Source organism: Telmatherina bonti, assembly GCF_933228915.1.
Source record: "Telmatherina bonti genome assembly, chromosome: 8".
NCBI classification, from domain to species: Eukaryota; Metazoa; Chordata; class Actinopteri; order Atheriniformes; family Telmatherinidae; genus Telmatherina; species Telmatherina bonti.
This window is the reverse complement of record NC_136626.1, coordinates 18,996,301-19,019,183: the sequence shown is the minus strand read 5'-3', so window position 1 is coordinate 19,019,183 and position 22,883 is coordinate 18,996,301. Positions and strand designations below refer to the sequence as shown.

The 22,883-nt window shown below is 37.9% G+C and overlaps 1 protein-coding gene across 2 annotated transcripts in view; it reads left to right on the top strand.

Annotated features, from left to right (window-relative positions):
* Positions 1-21,546, top strand: part of tsc22d2 (TSC22 domain family 2) — a 34,610-nt gene extending 13,064 nt beyond the window's left edge. Inside the window, exons 2-4 of one of the 2 annotated variants that reach the window (XM_079244606.1) lie at positions 6,622-6,693; positions 19,078-19,129; positions 19,302-21,546. In XM_079244606.1, the coding sequence (XP_079100732.1) occupies positions 6,622-6,693; positions 19,078-19,129; positions 19,302-19,586 (409 nt within the window). In that variant the 3' untranslated portion in view covers positions 19,587-21,546. The remainder of the gene's footprint in view (positions 1-6,621; positions 6,694-19,077; positions 19,130-19,301) is intronic. The other variant, XM_079244607.1, reaches the window with a different exon arrangement.
* Positions 21,547-22,883: the final 1,337 nt, after the last annotated feature.

The window sequence follows — 22,883 nt, the reverse complement described above, 5'->3', positions numbered from 1 at the left end:
GCACATGCTCCTATGTTTTAAAATAAGCCGGCTTTTGCAAGGAAACGGACATGATTCATTGTGGCAAAGTCGATGGATGGTTTATTCACCAGGTTCAAACAGATGGCACCTTGGCTTTTCACAACATCAGATTTGTTGTCCGTCTTAAATTCACTGACCTCACCCATTCAGATGGTATTTCTTTTCTTTCTTCTATCACAAACCTGATTTAAGATTATTTAAAAATGTTTATGTAACTTTGTGAAATTGTCTTTCTTTTTTGCGTTTTGCATCATGCTGCAGTAAATTTGTTCACATCAGCACTTCTATGGACTGCAAGAAAAGGGGAATCTATAAAAGCTGTAGTTGTGCTTTTGATAATCTCAGATCTTTTACACTGTCGGGCTTCTGTAGTTTTACATCATTTAAGTGGTATCTAACTAACCTGAGACAAGCTGATCTTCTTCAGTGAGGTGGGACGGTGAGTTCCTGCTGATCTTTCACACAGTCATGCTTCTGTACTTTTCATCTGAGTCAGCCTCTATGTTTAACCCGTTAAAATATTTCTGAAACATTCCTGTCTGAGCTGTAGAGGTGTGAAATATGAACTTAGCTAAAAGGTATGTGTATACTCAAGCACTGGCCCCCCTGACCAAAAAAAAACAAAAAAAACCTTTGATCTTTATATACGCTTCCTCAGTTAAAGTACTCATGCTACTTTTTTTTTTTTTTGTTAAAAACTCTCCCTAAGCTCCATCATATTTCTCTTCTGCTACCATGGTGCGCTTTCATTTAGTCCCTTTGCCACCCTGAGCTGTGGCCCAAAACGAGGTCAGCCAAAAGCCCTCCTCACTGAACAATGGAAATTATTCAGCCACCACTTCCTGTGCTGTAAGTGACTGTACCCCACCAAGCAGACAGCTGCTGAAATCAGGAAGGGGGCATTGTATTGGTATTTTATCACTGAACCCCTTACTGAAATGTTTATTTTGTGGACATAAAACGCCACATTGAGTATGTAGTTGTGGAGTTGAATCAGCCATTTGATCGATGTTGTCATCTACAATCACTCGAAATTAGTGGCTGTACCAACACAACACCAAACCTGTCCTTTTTCTTTTTTTGGATCCTTTCGAACAATGTAAAAAAGCATATAGGTTTCTTTTTTCCATTTGGGTTAACAAGTGACTTGCCACATTTTCTTAATTATTTTCATCCTACACAATTAAAAAACCTATGAAATGAACCTTTGTCTTGATTTCCTCCTGTACATAAAGATTTAGATTGACTGTTTACCGAAGCGCTGTCTGTGTAATACCATCAAGACATTCACTGTCCTCCACATGTTTGGTGTATACTCACTGACTTTTGTGTAGCATGTCTTTTCAGTGATTTGTCAAAGTAATCTTCTAGATAGGATACAGAAAAGCCTCTCAGCTACATAACTATTCATCAAAATTGTCCTAGGATATGTCGTTGTTGATAAATCTTTTATACAGATTTTATAGAAGAGCCTAAACTCCTACCAGATTCTCCAGAAATTAAAGTTCCCATTGATAAAGCCACTAAACACTTAAACTGTTTAGGTTAAGACTGCCTGTCATTAAAATAAATGGTAAGAATCCTTCTCTCCATATGTTCTCTGTAGTTTTTGGCAGATCCTGCATGTCGTCCTGGCCTGTCTACTTAACCCCAGGCAGTCGCTGGCATGTGACAGACCAGTGTTTGTAGAGAGCAGCTGACAACCTGTGAGGGAAACAGACCTGCCCTACTGCTGGTATGGCTAAGTTCACTGGGCCAGCGTCATGCTTCAGGAACCAATTCTACAGTCTATTTAACCTGTGAATTAGATGAACCTGAACCCTGTGCAGTGAAATTGAGCGGATAGGGTGGTTTGGAAGCTTGAGGCTCATGCAGCATGTAGCTGAGCAAGCTGCCCTGGTTGTGATTATACTGACTCATCTGTACTCATGGTAACAATTATGTGCAACTTAAAAAGAAAATTAACAACGCTCTGCTTCTGAGAATGCTCATATCAGTGTGACATATCTGTTCGATACGTAACATGTTTGCAAGGTTTTTTTTTTTTTTTTTTGAGGCATCACACAGGCTTTTTGCATTGCTGATGCCTGAGCTGTAATGTTATTTACTGAGTTGAATCTTCTTACTTCTTCAGTATTCAGGGCTCTGATAGAGGAGTGGTTGGCTTTGACTTGTTGGTTAGCTGCACAGCTGGTGGAACTTGCCTGAATTTGGTATGGCTGCAGGCTTTGCCCCCCCACACAGAGTCGAGTCACAGGTTGCCATTGAAACTTTTCTACTCGTCCACAGCTTTTCCTAATCACAACATTAGGAGAACAAACATTTTACTGGGTCACGTCTCAACCAATCATCTATTCTTGTCTGCACTCTGATCTGCATCACGTCTCAGCCAAAAAACTCTCCAAATTTAACTTTTGTGGCGTAAACAGAGATGAGTTTTGTGTGCATGACATTTAGATAAAGATGTGTTGTCACATGTGTGGAGATCGACATCAAAGAGGTTGTTGCAAGAAAAACAAGTCCATAAGAGCAGCCAGCATTTCAAAACGCAATGTTTGCTTTGGGTTTGGACTTCTCTGTCATGCTGCATGTCCTCAAGACTTTGGGACTCTCTTTAGTTTATAAACTTCATTCAAAGGGAGAAAAAAATAATTTAAATTGCTGTTTTTGGTATTTTGTAGTTGGTTTTTGGTAAGTTGTTTTTTTTTTTTTTTTTTTTTTTTTTTTTTTTGGATTAATGTTTATAACGTGTTCTAAAGCTTTGTTAGTGTTACAACCAGCTCATGTTGAAAGGCCTTTTGACATGTGATGGAGGGCTGTGGCTCTCTGATTACTTCTTTACTGACAGAATCTTTGACGACAAAATCTGTTCTTAAGCACACATGTCAAGACAGTGTGGAATATGTCAACATGAAAAGCAACTATTTTTCTTCAGATGAAGGGATTTTTATTTGTTTACTTTATTTGCAGGCTGGTTTCTCACTTTTCAACTCATTGAGACTTTTTATACAGTTTTATTGAAAATATTTAACTAAGAAGGGTTTTAAAATAACTTGAAACTTGAGTTTTTTTCTGACTAATGTGATCGAATATTCAACTCTAAATTCTGAAATAACCATTTTGACAACTTTACATCAACCATTTCAGTTGCAATCAATGTGTAAGCAGATGATTTACAACTAAATGACAAATTACATTTCCAATAAAATTTAGTTGCATTTTATAAATAACTTTTTTTTTTTTTTTTTTTAAATTATCTTTAAAACACGGATAGACAAAGGTTTCACACTGCTCAAGAATTGAAGCAAAAAACCAATATTGTACAAAGGACATTAATGATGTGTTTAACCAACAGATTAAACGGTAAAATGTGACATAAGGAAGTCCTGTTGTACAGTCTCATACATGGAGCATTTTGGTTTGCAAAAAAGGTAAAACAACTCAATATGTTGATGAATTTTCAGTGGCCAAAATTTTTTTGTTTGGTTTGAAAAGAGTTTTATTTTGAGACCTAATGGCTAAACCGTTTCTGCTTTAATCAGAACAACAGCAACATGGATTCAGATTTTTTTGTCATAATTCTTTTGTGATTTAAAGTACCTTAAAATCATTTTGCTGTGGAAGGTTTTTAAGATTGGGATTATTTGCATGTTTTAAAGTTACTATTTACAATAGTCTGTCATTGTGGCATTACTTAAATAGGCTTACCAACCCAATTTCATTTGGAAAACTGTTTTGCATTTTAGGCTAATCACACTGTGATGTACACGTCCTGTGTTCCTGACGTAATAAGTATAATGTTAAACTCAAAGGAGTTTAACCCTACAATTTAAGAATATGATAATATAAGGAGTAGAAACAAATACTTTTTATTTATTTTCCTATTGGAGGTGACCCATTGAATTTTCTGAGGACCCATTGAAATTCACATCTGTGGGTCCAGGGGACTCCCTGCACTGAAAATCTTTAAACATCATTGGATACATAATAACACCAAAGTATTATTAAAACCTTTTTTTTCCTGTACTAAAGAGCAGGAAAGACTTGTTCTTTCTTTTAAGACAGAATGAATAATTGCATGTATCAGTATCGTCAAAGAAGACATTTGTAATTTGGAAAGCAAAATCAATAATTACACGAGGTAATCCAAGTTCAATTGGGTCAGTTTCACCCTTGTTTTCATGACTGCAGTCAGGTCAGATTTTTCCTTAACGTTCATCCAGTAGCATTTGACTGTGTCAAGTGACAGGCTGTTTGCTCTATTACTGGATCAACAAACTGTGTAATGTTCATCACCATGACCAATGATAAATATTTTTTTAAAAAAAAATTTTTAAATAGTTTTATTGGCCAGCTTTTCTTGTTACAGTACATTTATGTGCACAAAAGTGCTGTTTACAAGGTTGTTCCTAGCATGATGGTCTTGGTCTTGGTCTGCCACTGGCATGTAAATAAATAAAGGAGAGATCATGATGTCATATCGTGATACATAATCTGAAACAGCAAGCAAAATAAAACCAATATATAATCCATGTATCAACATTGTTGTTAGAATTTGTGCTGGGGATGTTGAAGGTATTTACTGGAGATACCAGGATCAGCCCTCACACACTGCAATTGAAAATGGACAATAGAGAGAAAATCTAATGTGTTTGTGTGCTGAAGGCCTTAAACTGATATTTTGATAGGCAATGAAGGAAATAGAAAAACTTGGAAAATAGTAAAATAGCAGCACAGTAACTTGCATGTAGACCTTAATGACTGTCTGCATCCCACTGATTGAGCAAAACTGATAACCAGAGATAAACTAGTCCTTTCAGATTGCTGCAGTCCACAAGAAAAATAAACCACAAACATAAACTTTAGGTAACCTGATTTACCTCTGGAACACATTAACTAAATCAATATGCTTTAAAACAATATGGAACAATATATAAAACAATATATTTCTTGTGTCTGTTATTCAACATTACTCTTGGTATTTTTTTACACCTAGTTTCAAACATTGTAATAATTATTCACCTACTACATAACTGCACAGCTGTAGAAGGCTAATATCTGCACACTTCTGTACACCATTTAGAGCTGTGAAATAGACTTTGCCTTTTACCTCATTATGTGAGGTCGCTAAGGGGAGGGCTTTAAATTTGGTGACTCATCCAGATTCCTTATTTTCCTTGGCATCTGTCTCTGTATGCTTCCTTAAATTTTGAAAGGCAGGTCTACCCCTGATGAAATTAGTTTTTCTTTTCTGTCTCATGCTCACCACTTGGAAATTATCGGTCTCACTAAAACCAGGTATTTTGGCTTGCTCAGAGAGCTGAGGTCACAAATGCTTCATAAAGTATTTTGTTTGTGAGCTCTTTAAACTTGCATTTTCTAAATGCCTCTGCAGTCCTTCAGGAAATTCAAAGGTCTTAGGCGGCTGTTGGTGAGGTGTGGCAGAGTTAAATCTGTCAAGGGCTCAGATATGGAAACTAAAACATAAATCAGGCTTGACAGTTACCACTACAGTTGTGGATAATTAACCCCACAATGGAGGTTTCCATTGAATTCCTCTCCTTGCTTGGTTTTATTTTTTCATCCTTTAGAGTCTTGTATAAAGTAAAACTACACAGTTATGGTTTTTGTGAACCACCCTCTATTCTTGATGTGGGATAAGACTTGCATTTACAGACATCTGAATGCCTGACACAAGCTCTAAATTATTGTGCCCATATTTGTTTTGTGAACTCCGCTGAATGTATTGACTTTTCATTTGTTTCTTATAAAATATATTGAAATAGTTGAAGCTTTGCAATATAGTGTTGTTGCAACACTATATTTAGTTTCAGTTACCTTTTTCAAGTTTTGTTTATGTTTAATGGTGTCTAATTTGTATAAAGTTCCTTTATACTGTAAAGTAATTTTGACACAATATACTGTAGAAGTCATAAATGAAGGTGGACACTCTCAAATCAGTTTGTTTTTCAATTTTCACTTGTAGCTATCATCATTTCTTTGCATCTTTGCAGCGCAGCAACGAATACCAGCCTATGCACCGCTAAAACAATTCACCAACATTAAAAAGAATGATCGTTATATTTGACAGTCATATGGAAATGTTTTGTTTCGCAATGTTGGATTTTGTGTCCAATACAAAAGATTTGTTGCTGTATAAACGTTATACAGACAAAATCTCATGCGCAAGACAAACCAGCTACTTCACCTGAGACAACTGCACGCAATATTTAGCGAGTTATTACATGGTGTCATTCTCTTTTTATTAAGAAAAGCTCAGATGGAAGGGAGTATGAAGCATTGCTATTTGATAATGGGATCGACGATCGGGACACTCGCAATATGAATCAGTAGTGTTTATATTGAGTAAAGATGATAATGCAGCAAAGGATTCTCTGGCCTTTGCAAAAACAAAAATATGACAAATACAGACAATTCTGAGAAGAATTGTGCAATATGGACATTTCCTTTGACCTATCATTGTTGGCCATTCAGGATCTTCCTCCCTCACATTTTCTCTGTGTCATTCTCTTAAAATGTGCGTTCCTCTCTTCCTTTGCTCACGTTTTCCCCATCTGTTTCCTTCCCATACTAATGCAGGAACCCATCCACTGCTTTCTACCAGGCTTTCCGGCCTAGCAGATTACGAGGGTCAAAGCCCATCAACGATAGGTATGAGCTCAGGTGTGTTTACATGTGTGTGGTCTGGACTGGCTGACTAAACCAGACCCTGCACTGCTTCACTCCTGTGCATCTAGCAAGAAAATGTCCTAAAAAGAAATTATGTAGGCTCTAACAGAACCACAAAGTGTAATTTTTTAGAACCCTTAAATTCCTAACAGCATGATGAGACAGTCTCATTTAGCTTGATTATTATTATTTTTTTGAGGTTTCTTTTTGACCATTGGACAAGCTGGAATACAGCAAGGCAATTGCTGAAAGATAATTCATATTCTTTGTAAGTTAAACTCACGTCATTGAGGTTTTTTTTCTGACCAAAGCTAGTTAGATACACTTCCCTCAAAGTACTGGAACAAAGAAGCCAGTTACTTTGTATTTTGAAATCAAAAGATAAATATGACTCTAACGATAATCATTTCAGCTTTTATTTCAAGGTATTTGTATTTGAATCAGCTGCACAACTCAGGAGACACCATTATTTGTAATTAAACACAATTCTGTAGGCGAGCCAAAGTATTGGAACAGAGATTTAAAACAAATTGGAGCTTACTATCTCGTTGCAGATCTTTGTTTGTAATGATTGCATCTTGCCTGTGGCACACTGACATCACTAAATTGTTTAATTCTTCTTTTTAAATGCTTTACCAGGCTTTCACCTCAGCATCCTTCAGTGTTTGATTTTGGAGGGTTAGTTCGTTCAGTCTCCTTCTTCAGCTGCTGAAATGCATGTTCTGTATGGTTTAAATCTGGAAACTGACCTGACAAGTCTAATATCTTCCACATCTTACCCCTGATGAACTCTGTTGTTTTGGCAGTGTGTTTGGGGGTTATTATCCTGCGGAATGATGAAGGCTGTTCCAGTCAGTTTGGTGGCATCCCTCTTTTAAACTGGTAAACAAAATGCTTCTGTAGACTGTAGAGTTCAGTTTGCTGCTGCGATCGTTTACAACATTATTAATGAAGATTAATGAGCCTGTCCCATGAGAAGCCATGTAAGCCCAAGCCATGACATTACTCCCACTGTGTTTCACAGATAAATTTGTATGGCTAGGATCATGAGCAGATTCTTTCTTTCTGCAAACGTTATCTTTTCCACCACTTTGGTAAAAGTTCATATTTGACATAAAACCAGACCATAAAACTTTGATCAAAATAAAAACAAAAGTTGTTTTGAGTAATTCCTGTCATGTTTACGATGTGTTCTTAAAGAAGAAACATCAATCAAAATCGGTCCAGCTGGATTGGTAAAACTGGACATTGCAGTTGGTGAGAGTGTGTAAAGTATTCAGAATGCATAGCATTGGAGGATGTTTCAGACTGTAGATATGGACCTTCTGTATTTGGTAGCATTTCGCAGCTCCTTGGCATCTAATTTATCTACAGTTTGCCAGTCACAAGGATCCAATGCTCAGGTTTCTCTCCCCTGTGGAGTGTGCAGCAGCGTTCAAGAGTTTTAAGGCTGCAAAAGACAGATTGCATCGAGATAATATGACAAACTTTCTTTTACAACGTCATCTTCTCTGAAATCATCACTTGGATGAGAAGTTGGTGATTAACAACTCTGTCGTCTATGCTGGGAAGTGTAACGTTAGAATTAAGTCTGAGCTTTGAAGTATTTTCAAGTTAAATTAATCTATGCTGGATCCAGAGTTGCTTTTATTAACCTGAAGTGGCTGTACTGGTGTTCAATGAAATTAACCTCTCAGGCCTTTTAAAAGGTTTTCCCATGTAAGTCGTCTTCTATTCCTTTTATAAAATTTATTCACAGCGGTTTGTGCAAAATAGATGACTCGAGCTACTTTGATAGTTGGTTGCATATTTGTTTCAAAACACAGAAAAACCTCTCAGCTATAATAACTTAAAATATTGTAATTGGCAGGTTTATAGTTTTTTTTTTTTTGTTTTTTTTTTTTTTAAACTGTTTATAGTCTAATTTGGTTAATTCTTCATTTGTTCTGTGGCATGTTGGCTCCTGAATGCTGGTTAGGTTTTAAGAAGTTCTTTTGTGGTTAGTTTGCATTTGTCAGTTCCAGTGTTTGTTCCAATGTGTTGTATCATGAAGGATGCCAACAGGTTCTGGCAAACAAATTTGGGAGTCGGTTAATTTTTTTTTTTATTCAAATCATGTTGTTCAACACTTGACTTGTTATGTCATGACTTCAGATGAGAATGTTTAAGCAAAGATTTCTCATGTAACAATTTCCCATTTGGCTCTAAGAACACAGGGATGAGGAAATTGGCGAGTAAATTTGCGTGGTTTTAATTTAGATTTTTACCTGATAAGCTAAACTGAAAACAGAAATTGAACCGGAGATGGCATTCCAGTGACATAAGTGTTCTTTCATCCAAATGAATCCTGAAATCAGATTTTGAAATGTTAGGCACTCAGAAAGCTCTTTCCTCTGAGAATAAATGGTTTTCAAGTGAATTAATGCTTTGGCATAATACCTTCCTTCTCTACTGTAGTTTATATTTACTCAGTGCAAGTTTTGTTTTCAATCACTACTTTAAAGTTGCAATAGTTTTATAATTTTTATTTTTCACAAACACTTATGAAAAAGTGTGCTTTGTAGTGAATGTTTAAAGGCCCATATATGCTTCCTTACATAGGTAAATGTGGACGAAGTCTCTTTCAAAAGTAGTTGCATACGTCCATACATCTTTTACATTGACATGGTTTATAATTTGGTTCATCCACTCGTGGGCAGGGCTGAGTTCAAAGTTCCGTTCTGTTTGGACACTGGTTGCGGACTGTGGTTGTGGACACACTCACAGAGCCTCTTTTCAGATGCTCCAGCCATGTCTACAGTTATTGATTTTGTTGTTCTCCTCAGCTTATTATTCCTCAGGTTTTTTTTATTTTTTATTTTTTATTTGGCGGTGTTTAGGTTATGGTCTCAAATAAATGAGACATACTGAATAATGCATTACCGTTTTCTCCAGAGATTACCTCATCTTCTTTGCAAAATCAAGAATTACTAAAGGAGAAGATGAGACACAACAAAGGAAAAACCTGATCATCTATAGGTTAACACAGGGCAACTTGCGTTCCCACACATAAGAGCAAAACATGGAGCGGCATCTGATCCAAGCGGTCCTATTGATCCTATTTCCATCAGAACTTTTACCGTGTTCTTCCACATCTGATTGTGACCTTTCTACCGGCCTGAGCTGCCTACTATCCCACACACATGAATGTCCTGGTTTAGTTTACCCACAATTCCCTGCATTGAACCCATAATCCCTTTGCTTTTGTCGTCCACCTCCTGTATGTGGTTCACTCGAAGCAGACTATGATCCATATTTGAAGGTAGACCAGAATGCAATTCATTGATCTGAATCAGAGTTAGGATCTGAAACAAAATGGCTCATGTGAATGCTCCCTAAGATTCATATAAGGTAATCATTCAAAGCAATCCAAATTAGTTTTTAAGTAAGGAAAGCAGTAGCGGATGAGCAAGTGTGTCTTTCCAGCTGGCAAATGATTCAGCGGCTCCGTTTGTTCCTTATCCAGCTCTGATTTGCCTTCAGGCGCAGTAACAGTGCAGCTTTATGCAAAACTTTTTAACTAACCGATAGTGAAGCTGAGGGAGATGTCTCATTCCAGCTTCCTTTGTCCGGAGCCTGCTCTCTTGCAAGGTTGGGCTTGTTGGAAGTGAATGGACGTGGGGAGGGTGGGGGATTGCTCACAAACAGCTTGAGGGCATAAAAGAGCATTCCTGTAAATGACTGATTTGGGAAAAATGTAAAACCTCAGTTAAGGTGGGAGCCTCCTCATCTGTGGTATTTATCTTAAGGTTGTTTTACTCTGGGCATTAAAATATCACACCCACTGATCTCTGAGACAAAACTATAAACAGCTTGTGGCATAAATTTAAAGATGTATTCAAAGCAGCACTCACTCTCACATGAAAAGAAAAGTAGATGTAATTGTTTTTTTGTCTGCAAACACATGACTTACATAAGCACTTATGAAGCAAATGTGTGCTCCTGTGTAATTTTATTTGCACACTTGGTATGAGAGTTTTGAGTTTGACTGCTGTTTTTATTTAGATTTTATTTTAATGTTCGCAGACACAGCTAGCTCCTCAATTCATATTAATCGTGGTTTGGAGCAATTTAAAATAAAGTCACTTCCAGATTCTGAAATGTGACATTTTATAAATTAATAACAAAATATGTTTTTTAAAAAAAGCATTTTTTTGTGGTAATATTTTCTGATAGCCTTTTTGTTAGATATTCCATTGAGAAAATGATAGTTTGAAATTAGCTTTAATGTCATAAATTTAAAATGATATAATCCTTTATTTGATCTCACACAGTTCTGCTCAAATCTTCCCCTGGTAACAGTTCATTTTCAGTTGCAAAAATAAGTGTATTTCCTTCTAACTAGATAACAAGTTAAACTCTGCATTTGTAAGCATTCCAGGAGACCTCTGGTCTCCTGAATGGATTTACTGTGAGGCTGCCATTTGTCCTAAATAAAACAGCTGCAGCTTTTACTGCCCCCTTTTATGCAGGAATCAGCTTTATGATTATGGACAATAAAGAAAAGACAGATTTATATTTTCTTTGACTACACCGGACCGGCAGTCTTAACCATGGAGCGTTATTTGATCCAGACTAGGTATGTAGCCACTCTTTATGACACAGAAATAAACATTCATTATTACATTGCAGAGCAGAGTTGAATGTAGGCGCAACTTTCCCTTAATGTGAAAACTTAGACATACTGAAAAACACATTGCAGTTGCCAAAAGATTTTTATTTGTATGTTTAGGGAAAGTAGCACATTTCACTTGCAGGATAGTCATGTCCAATATGAGCAAAGTTTTAACCTTATGCTTGGCAGTTGTGCAGAATGAAATCTCTGACTGCAGACCTTTGATCAATATGACCCAACTTGACATGGTGTAGAACTCTGATTTCAGACTCAACATGTCCTTTTAGGTGCAGAAAGAAATTGATGGATGGTGCTCTTAACCATTAGAGATTTTCCACTTAAGACACCCCATGTCTGAATGACAGCACTGTTGGGTAGTAGCGTTTTTACTCTGTTAACTTCATTTTTGGAAATTGAACAGACATCTAACCTGTATTTCTCCAGGAAATGGTTGGTGAGCACATTGGCCTTTTTCAGCCTCGCCTTGCTTTTAAACTCAGTAGGATATTTAACTAAGGGAGACCCCTTGTATCCACACAAAACTTTACTGTGCAACACAAAAAAATGGATAAGCATAGGGTTACTTCAACAGCAACTGATAAATGGCACCAAATTAAGCCCCATATCTTTAGCTCAGCTGTGACTGACAACTAATATCAGTTGATCTTTATGAAACCAATGATAAATCGGTGCTTATTTCTTCACAGTAATCCCTGTCTTTTGGCTCAAGTCCATAGACATTGATGAAGATATATTGCCTTATTAGTCACAGGTGAGACAAGCATATACATGTTTTGGAATCTGCAAATGGTCCATATTTGTCTTTTTGTTTCCCAGGGTAAATATACGCTGGTCAGCTGATTTGATTGTTGCATATCTGCAAATGGTCCATATTTGTCTTTTTGTTTCCCAGGGTAAATATACGCTGGTCAGCTGATTTGATTGTTGCATATCTAAACTCAGGTTTAGACATGCAGACGATTTACCAAAATCTTTATGATCATATTTAAACTATATTGTATAATCAAATCCTGATTAAAATTAAAGAAAAAAACAGTTTCAAACCACTGTGGTAATCAGGGGGTGAGAAGTGCAATTGGCTCACTGTTTACAAAGCATAGTGCCTAATTACACCAGTGTGACCCAAACTAGCTCTTCAGAGGATAAGTCCTTGATCCTGTGATAAATGCTCTGCTGAAAGCTGAGGCTCGTTCACAGTTTGGTGCCAGGATTTTCCCATTAAAACCTCAGGAGTAACTCTACTACCATTAACACATTCCAGTGGGGTCTTAATCCAGATCGAGTCAAACCATTGGCGTAGGCCCAAGTCACTCCAGCAAAAAAAAAAAAAAAAAGAAAAAGTGTTGAAATATGATATGGAGGCACAGGCAGTACAGCGAAGATCTGGTTTTAGTTGAAATCCATTTTGACAGTGATTATTTAAGGTTGGAGAAAGACCCCTGGCTGAGATCCCCCACTGTGTTTGCATATGGAGTTTGATGGTTATGTTACACTGTGGTTCTTCATAGTTTCTTCAGGAGCTGCGGGGGTGGCTCGGAAGCCATTAAAAAACATCCCTGTCAGCAGTTATTTTAGCCCCCTATTGGGATAAAATAACAAGGCCTTCCATAAATGGATTAAATGAACAGTAATGGATAAAGTTCATCCAGTGCCTCCAGAGTTCAGACATCGTCCTTGCTGGTATTAAACCCCCAAAGGGACTCAACTATTTCTCATGCTCTTCATCATCCGGCTTGTCCACCAAGTCTTACTGGATTTGCCCTTATGGGAGGACAGGCTGGCTGACTTCCTGTATGTAATATAGGGACACGTGCTGGACAGAAATTTGCTTGTATACTGGTTTAATGATGACACAACAAAGGAGTGTGTATTCTTCTGTCTGTTTACCAGGGAGCTCGGTGGCAGCAAGCATTGATTACTCCTGACTTTCATTTATTGCTTAAGTGACATAAGGCTTTCCTTGATTTGTGCCTTATTTTGTTTAGCCTCCTTTGTGTCAGTTTGGACCACCATATGTAGATGACACTTCCCCACAATGCGGCGTCCGTAACATCTATGTGCAAATCTCCTCACGTTAGGATGCTTTGTTTTGGATTGCGTTGAGGCTAAATGCAGCCCTTTTAAACAGCGTATGGGAAATGAGGTTTGATTAGTTATTTAGCATTTCAAAAAGATAGAATAAACTTCATATTTGGAAAAATGAATATATATCTAAAATCACCACAAAGTTTCACGCTAAGATATTTTTTTTGTAGTGCTGCTTTACCTAAATGTTAATTTCAACATGGGAAAATATGTTGTTTACAAACTACCTTATATGGAAAGCTGATCTTACTAGACACCTAAGCATGAGGGACTCCCAGACCTGCTGCACAGAACACCTGCTACAGAAATACTGCTTTTTCAGATGTTTGTTCGGTTGGTGGCTGGTTCACACAGTAGTTGACCTTTTTCACAATAACGACATGTAAAGTTTAGGTTCACTTCTCAGAAACGTTGGATTAACAACTGTATATTCAGAGTTTCACTTCAGTGATGCAACTTTAAACCAAGAAGTTAATCAACTACTTCAAAATCTCAAATAAGAAAGAAATATCTTTATTTAACTTTACACAATAAATACAAGAAATAATCAGTGTTAAAGTATATTTATTTTGTGGACATTGTCACCATATAATCAGAATCACTGACGGCATCCACATTTTCAGTTTGTCATGTAACACGCATCATGCTAGCAATTTGAGACATATGATGAAGGATGATATTAAGATTCACAGCGAATGTTTTCATCCAGCAAGAACTTCCAGTTGATTTATGGCTGAATAATAAGCTTATTGAAGAGAGTTATGACTCAACTTCTCTTAAAGCAGCTTTTCACTTTTCACCTCAGTCAATAGGAGACTTTAGTGACCCCATCTGGTGAATTAGTAGAACTACACCTAATCAGCCAGTCTAAAGCCCGCTTGATAAAGCAGAACAAGTTGACAACGTCTCATATGTTTTTGTTGCCCCCCCCCCCCCCCCCCCCCCCCCCCCCCCCCCCCCATCCTCCCATCGTCCTCTAGCTATTGTTTTGAAATACAGTCACTGGGAGGAAGAGGATGGGTTTATGACCGTAATCCTGAGGTCTAATTTATACAGCTGCCTTCCCCCCACGGTGATTGTTTGTATGCCTTTGGGAACGGGGACGTGTGCCGATGCATCTGTGCTGTAATGGAGAACACATTGAAATTTTCATACTATAAATCCTGATATGATAAATTCGGAGAAGTGGAGGAGAACATGCTGTGCTGCAGCACATGTCTCATATGGAGTAGTCTCCAAAATTGAGGAGAAAGAAGTAACTCGGAGTGAGTGCTCAGAAGTTGGAGAAACAACTGTTACCAAAGCATGTACCTTGTGGTTATTATACTCAATAGCCAGTTAGCAGAGAGGAACTGTATGTTAACGCAGCACGATAGTTGCTCTGTCCCAGATGTGTGGGTTTGCAGACGCAGCTCTCTGGCCGGAGATGTCCTGAGCTGGAATGTGCTGCCTTTTAGTCCTGGAAACATTGTTGGTGAGTTGCATGTGCTGAAATCTGTAGGGAAGGTCCATGTAGAGGTTAACACAGCAAGCAGTCTTATATAAAGCACCACATGCCAGTGAATAAAATGTACAACTTGCTGTGTTTTCTTTAAACGCCAAATGGCAAAACTTTTTTCTTTTGACAGATGTAGTGATTCTACAGCTTAATCTAATTCTTCCTACGTGCCTCTTGTTCTTTGTTATTGATAAAAACACATTCCAGCTTAAGCTTGTGGACATTCTCCTCTTTCACCATCCCAGATGTGTAGATGCTTATTTCAAAGGGAGGAATGTCTTCTGCTGGCATTGTTTATCAGCGTTAATATCCCCCAACTGAGCCAGACGTTTGTTGTGGAATGTAACTCCTTTACCCCACTGTCACAGCACCAGTGTGGATTTGTCACGCTGCTCAGTATCTACAAACTGATGTTAAACCACTTTTAGGTGCTGCGGAATTGGACAAGGAAACAAGAGTACAGGAAAATGAGCTTGGATTTTTTTTAAGTCTGGCTTCGCGTCACATGTTTTTGCCCAAGGAAAGAATGAGCAAAGGGGAGGGTAGCTATGAATTTGATTACTTGCGAAGCATATTAATTGTTCTAGTGAAATTGGCATGACACTGTGAAGGGAGGGGGTTACTTTTTTCTTTTTTATTTCCATACAAAGTCATAACACCACAAAAATAAATGTAATATTTGAAACTATTTGCCTTTGCAAAAATGGTCTTAAACTGCAAAAAGTAGAAAGTAAAAAAACATCAACCACTAGTTAGGGTACTTATTAACAAAGTCCTTTTCTTAATTATAACAGATCAAGTAAACAATAAAACAAACTAGAAAGGCTGATTAACTTCTTTTTAAAACTTTTAAACTCACATATAAAAGAAGACTGATGATAAAGTCCACACAGTATTTCAGATGGGAACCTCAACACGGATGTTCTCAGCAGCAGCCCTGTGAATGTTATGTGATTTATTTCTGTTGTTGCTGGTGGGGTGGGTTGTTTGGGTCAGACTGCTGGTTAACATGGATATACACACTGTTAAGACCACTGATGTCTGCAAAACACATATTTACTCCTTTTGTTTAAGCAAAGCAGTAGAATTATGTGGTCTCCCTTTGTCTAAATGCATTTTACCTTTTAATTTCTCATCGGTTGTTTATACTACACACACCCCCTTTGTATGTGTTTGATATTGTAGTTTCTTCTAGTCTATCTTAATCTTTTCTTGTATTTTTTTTTCTTTTTAGTCTTAATTTATTTAGGCGTGATTACTAACTTTCTAATTAATTTATTGTTAGCCATGTGATAATCTGTTGATTTCTTTTAATGTATTTTAATCTTTTATTGCTTATATTACAGATTCTTTTTTTTCCTTAGCATATTTCATTGTCCTTTGATTTCTTTGGTATATTTCATTTATAGAATTTATATATTTCATTTATAGAATATTTGATTTATAGATGAAATATATTCTGTATTCTTAATGTGTTTTTGGAGTGGAGGTTTTCTGGCTGTGTATGCAATCTGTGCTTCAACAGTTCTACTTTATGTGAACAGCACATTGGAAACCATGTGTACTAAAATGTGCAAAATAAATATTAAAGTTGACTGAGTTGGACATACTCACATTTCCTACCTGCATGGAGCTATTGGTCTTTTAGAGATCCCATGTAAGAGGCAAATGTGGAGAAGTGAGAAAGGAATAGTTAGTAAATATTCAGAAATAACTAGATGGGTGATTTGGTTGTGAAGACTTCTAACATTAAAAAAAACACAAAAAACTGTTGCTTGCCTGTACTTGCAAAAAGCACTGCCTGCATTTTTATTTAACGTTGTGCCTCTGAATAAGTCGTCATGGACCTGTGGGGGTTTTGGCACACGGCGGCAGTGAATATGTTTCTTGTGTAAGAGGCTTCCAGAGAGTAAAAGACGTGCAGGAAGGAGGCGGCTAAGCTCCGCCTCCCCCGGACTCTCACCATGTGATCCAGCGGGGTTTTAAGAAACACTGCGCTCGTACTGAAACAAGAGTCGCTCGTGTTTTGATCCTTCGTGGACTAGTCTTGTGAGGAACAGTTTTTTTTTGGGAAGTAATTGTAACATGCGTTGCAAGATGAGCTACAGTCTTCCCTGCTCGCCAGGAACTTCGCCGACTTATTCAGGGAGATTGATGACTTACAGGGCTAGATGCGTCAGGTAAAGAACCTTTTTTTTTTTTTTTAAACCTTCCTTTCCCGCTGTGTTGTCCTCCATAAAGGGGCTTGTGTGGTCGTAAGGAAAACATTAAATTGGTGACATCCTGATATCTTACTTAAAGTCGTCTCATTTTGAATAATACGCTGTGTTTTGTGGTATTTGCACATGGTTCAAGTCTCATCTGTTGAGTGGCCATTTGCTGTGAGACTGACCCCAGCATGGCTTCAGGTTGGGGTTTTTTTTTTTGCCAGCAGCTGTTAGTAATAAAAGACTCTCTCTCCTCTCTGGTTGTCATACATATCAAACTGTTTCACTTCAAATGTGGCGTGTGTTTGGTGCTTGTTTATATCATGCGACCCCTCTGGGTTTCCTATGTGTACGTGCCTCCCAGCACGCTGAATGTAAATAATGGACACATTATGAAGCGCTGCGATGAAGTCATGTTGTGGTGCGGAGTATTCACATCTTATTAAACTGTCATTTAAATGGAAACGATACAGGTTTTATGCAGTTTTAATATAAGTCACTTTATGTTGCATCGCATTTCCATTGTTTAATCTTTTGATGCGTTAGAAGACAAAGTAAAACTGAGGCGAAATACACGCGCAAGCTTATATCTCTATTGAATTACCTTTACGTTTTACATTTTGGTTAGATTTACTTCTACATCCTCATAAAGAGTTTAAGCTTTGAATAATAATTTAAAAAAATCTTTAGAGGCTTCCTTCACATTTTGTTCTCCCTCGTGCGCGAGCTTGCTTTAAAACGCGTCGCTCCATTTCCCTCCGTCCACATCGGAGCAGGGCGGTGATAGTACAGCAAAGCGCTTGGAAAGAGCGCCGTCTGCTCGTTTTAAAGATCCTGTGAGGAAAGCTGCGCATTTTGGCGTCGTTATTTTTTATGAGGGATCTGGATTGGAACCAAGTATGTCGTTATCATGTTTTAAGGTGGACATGTACTATTTTTGTTTTTAAGGAAAGAATGTGGGTGAAAAGCGGGTTGATGCGCTTCACTTTTCCAGAGGATAAAGGCATAGATAAGGATGGGTGAATGCCTCACGGTCTACCAAAACACCAGGAATGTTTGTTTACAAGGAAAAGACAACCATAGATTTAGTTGATCACAAGGAAAAGACAACCATAGATTTAGTTGATCACGTCAGTTCGCTGGAAGCAGCTCCACCCGAGAACTCCTGCAGAGTGGAGCGCTCTCCACGTGTGGAACGTGCTAGGATGTGAAGTGTGCCTGTCGTGTCTCTGTCTTAATTTCCCAGTGATTATTTTTGCACACTGCTGTGTTGGATCTTGTCTTGGTTTAGTTTATTTGAAGTATCTATTCATTTTTATGACATCAAACATGAAAACAAATAAGAAAAAAACAAGAATATTTAAAATATTTAAAAACTCAAATCTTCTTAGACAGCGATGGAGGTTAAAGATGCACAGCCTTTTTAGATTAAATGCCTAAATGCTGGGGAGTGAATGTGGGGTTTGAGCTGCTGGCGGATCCCACAGTTCTGCTTGTTGTGTAAAATTGGTGACCTCTTCACCTCTCGCCTCATTCTGAAGATGTTTCTCTGAATTCTCTGGTCTGGGTGTTCCCACTCTGTGTAGTTGAAGAAAGCGCCATGTTTTGTAATGCACGTAATTTATGTCTTTTTGGTATTTTGAAATGGCTGGGCTGAAAAATGTCGCTCTCTGTCACGCATTAATCCGCACATCTCATTCTCTGGTAGCCGATGTGACTGCTTATCTGTGCAGCAGAAAAATACCTGAGCTTTATTTCTGGCTCACCTCAGACGTAACTGTGGAATCTCTCGTGTCTGTCATGTAATCTATATTTGGAAGTTTGTGAAGGTGCCGATACTGATCCAAAGCATGTGACATATGTGAGATGGGTATCTTATCTCTTTTTCTTTCTCTCCACAGTGCATCTGGTGCCAGTGTTGTGGCCATTGATAACAAGATTGAGCAGGCAATGGTGAGTTTTTCCTCACATTACAAAGCCATAACTAAGCTACACGACACACTTTATCTGGTGATTTTGCTTCATTATGTTCCCTGGCTGACACAACTAACAGTATGAACAAAAAACTAACCTGAAGATCCGTGTAATTAATATAACTAATATAATGTAAACCCTTCTCTCTCAGGACTTGGTGAAGAGCCACCTGATGTATGCTGTTCGTGAGGAGGTGGAGGTGCTGAAGGAGCAGATCAAGGAGCTGTACGAAAGAAACTCTGTATTGGAGCGCGAGAACGCGGTACTGAAGTCGCTGGCCAACTCGGACCAGCTCAACCAGCTGACCAATCAGATAAGCAGCCCATCGCCACCCCTGCAGCAGCACCATCACCCGCTTGTCACAAATAACACCCCGTCTCTGGTTCACCATGAGGGTCAGAGCATCCCCCATCAGCCAAACATCACCTCGGCGTGAACCCCAGTCCCGTTTATACACTCACGCAAACACGCACCTCCCATAGACAGGAGTGGAAGATCCTGCCTGTAAAAACAACAACTACCGTCCCCTTAACCCCATAAAGCAAAAGGCTCGGCTCCATTTGAATACAAGTCAACCACAACGTCTGTTTTTGTTGTTGTTTAGTGTGCGCGCTGCCATCACGGGGTCTTCGCATTATTAAGACATTTACCAGCCTCTGAGAAGTCTTATTCCCTGTGATTGGCTGCAAGAGGAGGATGCCGATGCCTACAGTTAGACTGAATGTCATTCACGTGCAGGACATGGGGTTCCCGAGCTCAAAAAAAAAAAAAAAAAAAGCTTGATTTTGATGTCGGGACGGAAAACAAAGAAAGTGGTGAAAGGCTGTGTTAAGACCCTATGAGAGACCACTGTGTTGACGAGGGTTCTACAAAAGCATCTGACAGGGACTGTCTTCCCAGTGTCTACACCCCCTGCATCACTCCAGGGCCGGAGGAGGCCCGAGTACAGAGACAGAGGTGAGCTGGAGGAAACGGCGACGCCAGTGGGTGCCTCCTCTCGAGTGGAGTGAGTCGAGAGTCTCGGCTTGTCATATGCTGCATCAGAAGCTTGTGTTTTCTCAGAGCCACCGTACTTTGACACGAATCATATTTCTCATTAATTCAGTTTTAGTATTTGCATTTATTTATTTCAGGGCTGCTATTTCATATTGTTAAAGAACAATGTCATGGAGATGCTTATTAAAAACAAACAAAAAAAGTTCTCTTTGGTCTTTTGGTATTTTAAAATCTGTCAGGTATAAAATTTGGTAGTTTCTTGCAACAAGTAGATTGCAGTAAGTAGGCAATAAGTTCTATACTAGAGATTCCTCTCATGAACTATAGTGCTAACACTAAAGCTGAGCTTTCATTAGGTGAAATCCGGGTTGAATGTATATTTTGTAAAGTGTTAAAAGTATGGAGGGTTTGTATAGGAGGTCACCTGTTTAAAGAAAATATGTGATGGGATGATTGGATAAAGAAAACTATTTACTTTTTCTAGGATGTTTTTATTTGTTTTGCTCTTTTTTTTGGTGAAAGTTAAAAAATAGAAATGGATTCTGGGGTTTCGGTTGGGGGAGGGATGAAAAGCTGTGAAAAATATTCAACCTACTTTATAACCAAAGACTCAATGATGTGTTAAGTTTATTTTTTCCTCTTTTTTTTTTTTTTTTTTTTTTTAAATCTTTAAAATGCACACTTTTTTTTCCTCAGTTTTCATTGCTGTTTTGCATGTTCTGCATGATCTATAATCAGACCACTTTCTTACCTCATGTTTTTATCCAGCACACTTAGTTTTTTTCTTCTGTCGGGTCATTCTGTGTTTGGTTGCTGAAAGATTTGTGAAAGAGAAAGGGAACAGTGAGCTTAGAGAAGGGTGGTTAGTGCAAGAAATGAATGTATCAGATTTGATGGAGCCATCTTTGTTCTACATGTAGATTCTGTTAAATTTCACATGTCGAGGAAAACGGTTGTTGCAGGTGTCATTGAACACAACAATCCGTTTTGATGGAACGTGAAACTTTTGCATCTAAAGAAAAAATAATGCAATATCTACAGTAAAAGCAAAACACAACATTTCACATATAAAAGCTGCTTCCCATTGGATTGTGAATGAGCATATTATGGGATGTCCAGTCTGCTATGTCTTTGTGCCTCGTGTGCCGACGCCTGCAGTCGTCAGGTGATTTGGGCTTTTCCTCTGTGGCTTAGAACTAAATCAAGCTGCTTGGTAATTGTACAATCAAACATCTGCATTTCTTTTTTCATTTTAAAGTCTTTGATTCCATTTTTTTTTCTGGTGAAATTTTTCTTTTCTCATTTTTTCCTTGTTTTTCTTTCGTTTGAAGGAGCTGCCGTGTACATGCCAAATGTACTGTATGAAAGTGATCACTGAGCCTTGGAGAAAATATCTTAACAAATGCCCTTGTAATGTGCTGTTGAGACAATTTTAGTTTTTCCATCAGAAATAAATAACTGTTTTATTACGAGGATGTTGCCATGTTGTCTTCATTCCTTCACCCTCATTAAGAAAAATGGGGAATCACTTTGTGTGTTCTTATTGTTTACGATTGTCAGATACTGGATTTTCTCTGCTGTCATTGTTGACATTTTTGCGGTTTTTCTTTTTACGTCATGAAGGTAAACAAAATAAATGTGCTCCAGGTCACGCAAACATAACCACGAGGACTCGCCCTGCAGGTAAAGCTGAAGGTTATCGCTTCATGGTGGATGGAAAAACTAGGGCAACTTTCATTTTTACTCGACAACTTGTATTTAAACAGAAAAAAAATAATGTGTCCACTCCTTTTTTCTGTTTGTGCACATAGTTAGATTTGGATTTCAGCAAGTATGTAAAATGCAAAGGAATCACAAAAATAAAAGCATAACTTTAAATGGACACTTGCATGATTGTAATAATGAAACTCAAAATGACAAAATCATGCTTTTTTTTTGTTGTTTTTTAAAAAAAAATAAAATAATTGCTTTTATATGTGCTGATGACGGAGCAAATGAAACCAATTATTAGGTCAGACTACAAGCATGGGAAATGTTTATCACATCATCTTAGTTATTGTTTACACACCAGAAATCAGCCGGCTGTATTAATGTGAAGAACCTTTGAATCACCCGTCGTCTTGCTGAAGGTACATTTACATTGGAGTAATACAGCATTGGACCAGTAACTGCCAGTTAGGACCCCTGGGTCATATTACAGCTGCAAAAAAATCAAAACTGGGAACATTTAGTCTCAGGCCGATGCAGAAAGTTGATGCAAGCATTTGTTACCACTCGGCAGGAGAATTATAATTCTTTATTAGATTGTCCAAGTAGCTTTTTGGAAATTCTGCAGCTGATCTAAAATGCTGCAGGAAGAATTAATGCTACTCCGAATTAAAGCTTATCTTCCTCGGCTCCCTGATAAATTCAGAACAGAATTTAAAACATGTCTCTTGAAGCTGCTACTAGCACCGTGTTGTTCTGCAGAATTTTTAAGATTTGGTTTGAAACTACTTTTTTTGTGAAAGAGGATTTTACAGTTTGCTTTGCTGACTCTGAATCCCCCATACTAGTTCACCTCTCTTTCTTTATGCATTTGTGTACCAACTTTTAATTTCTTTTCCTCTCTATAGTTTGTGCTTTTTTGTTTTAATTTGCAAGAATCTACAGCCACGAGCTGTCTCCATTATTAATTTTTTCCTCTTTTTGTGAATCGGTATCTTGTATAAAACTGGATTAAATGAATTAAGCCTCC